The sequence below is a fragment of the Oncorhynchus masou genome, chromosome 13 (assembly GCF_036934945.1).
Source record: "Oncorhynchus masou masou isolate Uvic2021 chromosome 13, UVic_Omas_1.1, whole genome shotgun sequence".
NCBI lineage: Eukaryota > Metazoa > Chordata > Actinopteri > Salmoniformes > Salmonidae > Oncorhynchus > Oncorhynchus masou.
In genome coordinates this window covers 28,268,944-28,276,160 of record NC_088224.1, presented here as the reverse complement: position 1 = coordinate 28,276,160, position 7,217 = coordinate 28,268,944, and the positions used below count along the sequence as shown (strand labels likewise).

General features: G+C 44.2%; 1 protein-coding gene across 1 annotated transcript; it reads left to right on the top strand.

The window, feature by feature from the left end:
* Window positions 1-218: 218 nt before the first annotated feature.
* LOC135552051 (cbp/p300-interacting transactivator 3-like) lies at window positions 219-6,496 on the top strand. The gene is made up of 2 exons (XM_064983425.1): window positions 219-408; window positions 2,301-6,496. Exon 2 carries the CDS (start codon window positions 2,316-2,318, stop codon window positions 3,084-3,086), a length of 771 nt encoding a protein of 256 aa, XP_064839497.1. The 5' UTR covers window positions 219-408; window positions 2,301-2,315; the 3' UTR covers window positions 3,087-6,496.
* Window positions 6,497-7,217: the final 721 nt, after the last annotated feature.

Sequence of the window (7,217 nt, the reverse complement as noted above, 5' to 3'; positions counted from 1 at the left end):
CAAAATATATGAGGCCACATCAAATGCGTGTTATACAAAGGATTCGTAGGCTACCTAACGCCAACATTTAAGAAATTGTCAGGAGCAGTTAATGAATTGTCCAACGTGCGCTAAGTCTGTAGGGTCACAAACCGAACCAATCGGAACAAAGGATACAGAGACGACAGTAGCTCCACCTCTCCTTCTTTCCTTCTCCGCTGGTTGGTTTATACATGTATATAATCCCGGAGCTGACCCAGAAAAGTAACTCTGGTGACGGATTCTCGCTCGCCTCACAGTGCACTAGAGAGCACCGATCGTTTTAATTCGATGAAATACATGTATTTGGCGCATCGCCTTTGGAAGTAAAGACGGAGATCCAATAGCAGAAAGAGAACGAGAGAACTTCAGAGCAGGGCCATTTAGCTGGTAAGTGTTGTCTTGTGAGGGGGGCATTCGTTGTAGAGAGAGAGACTGTCCTATTACTGAGGGGAAGGTAGGAGAACCATTGTTCGTTTTATTTACGGTTTCTTACCTAACCGATTGTTCATATGCCGGCTATAGTGCATAGTGATACTGTATGATAAATTACTAAACGATTGAACCGTATATATTGCCAGACCGAGTTGATTTAAACCGGATTATTATTTTTGTTGTAATGTGGTATCAAAAGTATTTACTGTTCAATGAAATCTGGTCCCTATGCAAATACCTATAATACACGGGTAAACTGAAGCGTAAAAATTTAGATATAGTGTGTAATAATTCACCTACAAAAAATATCTTGATCATTCTTTGTTGCTCCCCTTTTAGCCTTTTGCAAAATGTGACATAGACGGAATGAATGTTAAAATGCCCAAACGTTCACGCTTGCATGGCCCAAACACAATTGTATGGATTTTGTTCCGCTGTTGACCATACATACCCTGTTGACGATTCTCTCTAAATGATTGTGGGTTTAGAAACAATGCTGCATCGGATCGTAGTTTTTTAAATTTGTATAGATAAAGCACAAAGAGGTTTGAACGGAAACCTGAGCGCCAGGGGCACTGGAGTTCATTTCTGGGGGAAAGAGAAGAAAGAAACACGACATGCTTTGTTTTGAAGCAGACAGTGAAAAGACAGAGCCACACTCCTATGATATCCAATGGATCGACCATCATATCGTGTTTATGCGGTGATAGAGACATGTACGTTATTAAGAATGTCATTAATTGTTTTACCTTGCGTAATTGTGTGTGGGGAAATTATGCGTTGTTGTGCCATTTTTAACTGTTACAGAGATGGCACAAATACAGATTCCGTTTTGAATTAATACATCGTAGGGTGTTTGTCTTTAATTTTTATTTCCATTGTATTTTTCCTATAAGCACAGATCGTAATGAACATATTGTCCATTTATCACTGCTTGTGCCTAACGAAATGTTTGTAAACGTTGGTTTCCTTTCGCGCGGATGCTCTCGCTATCATTGTGCATGCAGTACCTTATTTATTACTATGTATCTACCGATTAAAATTCGACATGCGCTCTTCTGCGTCCGTTCAACGACAAAGGTATGACTGGTATTTCCGATCGTGTAATAGGCTACATACTGGCAGCAGATACAGGCAGTAGGCTATGCGTAATGTTGCTGTGGTCGAAATGATGGTTAAACAATCGAAAGTGTAAATGGCCCCCAAACGTCATCTGAATAGATTACTGACTCAACACTGTTTGAATCACTCATAGTACACTGTCTATCTCTATGGAATCACTCACTGTTAAAAGTCATGGCATGGGGTAGTGCTGGGAATTTTATGTTCTCCGGGAGCTGTGTCTCTCATTGATCTAATGAACTAGGCAGACACCTAGTCAGTTGTACAACTGAATCCATTCAACCGAAATGTGTCTTCCACATTTAACCCAACCCCTCTGAATCAGAAAGATCCAGGGTTGCCTTAATTGAGGTCATCGGTGCCCCGGGAGCAGTTGTTGTTGGGGGTTAACTGCTTTGTTCATGGGAAGAACAGAAGATTTTTCCACCTTGTTGGCTCAGGGATTCGAACCATCAACCTTTCAGTTACTGCCCCAGTGCTCTTAACCGCTGTATGTTTGTCAGTGCTTCCCAAACCTCTCTTTGAATGTCAATCGATCCTCTTATTCATCTATTCGACTACGAGCACGCCTGATTCTTTCGCAACTAAAAGGCTCTGGACTGAAGCACCGCTAACAACAACATTGCTCCTCCTCCTCCGCAGGGTGACAGTAAAGGTTTCCTTGTAAATGTTCTTATACAGAGTCATCATCATAACTAACATAAACATTGTCCTTCCTCCTGCAGGGTGATAGAGAAACCATGGCAGACCACATGATGATGCCCATGTCCCACGGCCCTGCGACGGCCCTCCATGGCTACAGGATGGGGGGAATGGGTGGCCCTCCACAGCACGCCGTGCCGCAACCCGGCCTCCGCACCCTTCCCAACGGCCAGGTCATGCACTACGGCCGGGTGCCGCAGACCTCCATGGAGGCCGCCATGAGGCAGCGGCCCGGTCTGGGGATGGTGGGGCCGCCTGGGATGAGCGGTCAGGTGAATGGCCAGGTCAACGGTGCACAGATGGGAGGACACCATCACCAGATGAACCAGATGATGTATAACCAACAGCATCAACAACAACAGCCACATCAACAACAACAGCAGCACCACCACATGCAGCAGCAGCACCCCCAGTCTCAACCCCAGCACCCCCAGCAACAGTACCACCCCAGTGGGCTCACCTCCCAGCAGCTCATGGCCTCCATGCACCTCCAGAAACTCAACACCCAGTACCACGGACATCCACTGGGGCCGGTCCAGGGCCATCACCTGGCCAACGGGGCCCAGTACAGAGTAGGGCCAGGCCAGCTGGCCAGCATGCAGCACATGGGTCAGGGTGGGCCAGGTATGGTGCTGGGACAGAATATGGACATAGACCTGATAGATGAGGAGGTTCTGACAGCGCTGGTGTTGGAGCTGGGTCTGGACCGGGTTCAGGAGCTCCCAGAACTGTTCTTGTGTCAGAACGAGTTTGACTTCATCCCTGACTTTGTTAATATGAAACAGCAGCCGAGCACTGTGAGCTGCTGAGAGATACACAACAGTCAGACGAAGAAAGACGCTGTAAAAACAGGCCGGCGCCCAGAGAAAGACTGAACCACAGACTAGCCACAGTAGCACACACAAGAGGAGACACGCAGACTATTGTTTCAGTTCTCTCTGTGTGAGTTTAGGCTATCTATCTGTGACCATGTATAGTAGATCTACAGAACACACTGACCTACCTGTGAATAGTAGGCCTACCTGTTGGTTTAAGATGAATTGTAAGGACAGAAAGAGAGGAGAGGAAACGAAAGCATCCTCTGCATCAGGCTGGCCAGCATCAGTGTCGGTGAGAGCTGAGCTCAGCCAGCCCGGCCACAGGGTGGCGCTCTCTCTGGCGCAGTGGCCTCTGTCAATTCTGTACTGCCTTCCGTCCTGCCTCTGGGCTGCCACCCATGCCCTAGTGTCAATATGTGTGCTGAGGCCTGAGGGACGAATGTAGACTCATTCAGCAGGACAGGAAGACGAGACAGACAAGCTGAGACAATACAAAGACTAGCTTCACCTGAGACTACTAGATTTGATCTATGGCTTTTAGAAATGTATTTATTTATGAATTTACCCAACCAAGTAGCTAGCGGACATTTGACAAATAGAGTTGGTCGTCTGATTATGAATTAGGCTGTTTGGGGGGGGAGAGTTGTTCAAAAATATGCCTAACTTTATTGTGTGTATGTTGAAGGCTGGTTCTTCAAAACAGGCTTGGCGGATTTCTTCCTCGTTACCTTAACATTTCCTTTAGTAAGAGCCTGAGAGAGAGAATGGGCCAATGGGGTTCAATTTTCTTGGGTGGTGGGGGTTTATTAGTCTCTGATTGGTTAGGAATGAACTGTGTTACCCTGGCAATCTGGTTCCTCTCCCTGACATAATCTGATCACATAATCAGAACAACATTATAATTCTCATTAAAACTTATGTTTCCTTGAATCTCACATGTCCGCAGTTTCTCTATTTCCTACTGCTGAATTAAATCTGATCAAATCACTGGCGAAGTAGTGCTGCACAATACAAAGTAGCATCTCTATAGCAAGAGAACAGAGAACACACCCTGCATGTCTTAAAATATTCCTCTGAACACTGAGGGCCAGCGTCTACCTTCAAACAGTTAGATGCTCTCGTTCAGTAGAGCCTCAATGACTACTTTACACTCTACGTCTACTGGTGGACCTTGCGGCAAGGGAATACACTGACTAGTATTTAAGGAATAACACACATAACATAACGGCGGACTATTTACTCTACATCCGGTATCTATGAGTGTGGCACAGAAGGTAAGGCAGGGGGAAAACCAGAACCTCTCTCAGTCGCAGGTCATTCTGAGTCATAGAACTCACTTTAGACTTTGAACAGCACTGGCAGTTACAAGACGTAAACACAACGTGTTGGATTGTGAGAAGTACAGTAACCTAGTGCTCTATCTGGGGTGAATCCTAACTTCCACCAAATTTGTACTTAGTCATGCATTGATATCAATGGGTGACCAAGTGATCATTTGACTTTAGTAGGAGTTAGGATTTGCCCTTCTGTGAACATCTTGAGTGCGTAAGCCTGCCATGTAATTCTTGAGGGTAGTGAGTGGGTTTGGTCCTCTAACCTAACCTTGGCCAATGTGCTGACTGGGTATGTAGGCTAGGACAGTGGAGGCTGCTTCAACTGCCTTGAACTGTGAACAGCGTTCATTAGTCCATTCTGTGGACACAGCATAGTGCTAGGCACTACTCCAGCAGTACTTGGTTGGTTTAATCATTGTTTAAAGCTGCCTCTCTTTACCTGTGGAATTGATTTCATTACCAAAGGTCCAAACCCAATAGTGCAGAGCAACACACACACAGACATGCACAAATACACACCCGCACACATGCACGCTCTCACACACAGGTTGGTTGCTGTTTCCATAGATTAGCTTACTCAACTGGTTCTTTCCTGATTAGATTTAAATCACTCGTTCACACACGCTTGTCTTAATTGAGGTCATCCAGCATCACAGCCCCAATAACTTGGTAATTAGAAAACTTGGCACTCAAAGGTAGTGTGCACTATATAGGGAACAGGGTGCCATTTTGGAAGTACCCTTGGTAATTAGAAAACGTTCTATTTCTGTGGTGGTGCAGTGTTTTCCCCCAATGCCCACTGTGCATAATGAGTTTTTGGCAAGGTTACTGCTTTGCTCCAGTGACTAGTACAAGAACTTCCTGTCCTGTTCTGTTGTTGAGCTATTTGTGGAGATGTCAGAGAGGTTGGAGGAGCAGTGAGGTTGAAGAGAGGATTGGGGGAAGGGGAAAGCTTCCCTCTGTAATGCATTGTGGTAATCTGTTCCAATTCCAGAGCTACACTCACTGGTGTCTCAGCTCTTTTTCTAGCCTGGAATCTAAAGGGAATATCGTTCTATTTCACTATAGCTTCACTTCACTGTACTTCACTTCACTATTTGCACAAAGTGCAAATATTCCGTTTGGATTCCAGGCTACTCTTAACCCTGTCTCGCCCCTGGAGACCTGCTATTTTGCAGAGCTCTGAGCACAAACATACAATGGACAACAGAAAGTACACATCATTGCAAAGGCCGAAACCCCAACCATATCGGGTCATTTCTTGTGGTCGGGTTATCTGTTACCAGTCTATTTATGTATAACTTGGACTTAGATCTGGGACCAGGCTATTTGGGGCAGTTTCACAACCCCTTATGAAAAAATGATCTATTACAATCTGAAAATAATATTTGTCTTTGTCTTTTAAGCCTTAGAGAGGGTGTAGCCTCTCAAAGTCATTTGATTACAGCTATATCAATAATATTTCAGACTTCTAATGTATGGTGTCTTTGTACTGTAGAATGTAGGTAAAGTTGACATAATTAAGGTACTTTTCAAAAAACATTGTCAGATGTAATTGTTGAATGGCTGATGGCTGATGTTGATATGTTGAATGACAAGAGATGAGGGTTTATCATCCATTTTGACAATTGGGAGTGTTGATATAAATAGGTTGCATGGTAAAACCAGACTTAATGCTGGGCTAACCATTAAGTGCAGCATTCAGTCTGGATTACCCAGGCTAACAAACAGTTTCATTATATCAAGGGTTTGGGTACAGGACAGGCCTGAAGCTTTAAGACCTAGTAGATTGCATGTGAACATTGTGAAAAGAGATGTAATGTCACCACTTTTCCACACATCCGCTGAGAATGTACAGCAGAACGGAATGCATTGTGGGAAGTGAAGTCTTAAAATGGTGGATACATTTGTGAGATTGTATTGTAAAATCCTTGTTCCAAATTGCACCACTTCATTTAGGGTTAACCCCCCACCTCCCAACCCCCAAAGGTTTTTTTTTAATGTTATTGATTCTATTTTAAGAAAATGTATTTATTTTCAACAACAATAAAATATTTATTTAAAGAACTGGCCAGAGTATGGAGTGTTTTCTAACATGTTTCTGTATCTGCATCGCTCTATGATATCCTTTGTATACCTCATGCATCATTTGAATACCCCATGCATCCTTTGAATACCTCATGCATCCTTTGAATACCTCATGCATCCTTTGAATACCTCATGCATCCTTTGAATACCCCATGCATCCTTTGAATACCTCACGCATCCTTTGAATACCCCATGCATCCTTTGAATACCCCATGCATCCTTTGAATACCTCATGTTTGACTTTTGTATTGAAACCTCAGCTACTTCTGACAACTATACAATGAGTCTGACAATACTTCTGCTCCGGTACAGTGAGACATGTCAGTAGTGTTCATGTATGTGCTCTACAGCTGCAGTGGCGTGTATTCATGGATGCCAAGGGAAGCCGGGCTTCCCCAAATATGTGTTATCATTTTATGTCAATTCTCAAGTGGCAGAATCTCACCGGAGAAATCATCCGAGCGAGGGAAACAACGACCCCCTGTCTTGGTATGTTGTAGCGCGTGTATCTGATGCTGTTTGGAACAAAATAGTATGACATGTAGCATTTGGCCTCCCTTGATAAAAAATAAATAATAATTAGCCAATCAGCATTGAGCTGGGCTCAACTGCTGGTTGACCTGGCGCAGCAAAATGCCACCAATGGAGGCCAGTTTGGATTTAGTTTCTGTCACGTTCTTTCAAAATCGAACCCAGAAGC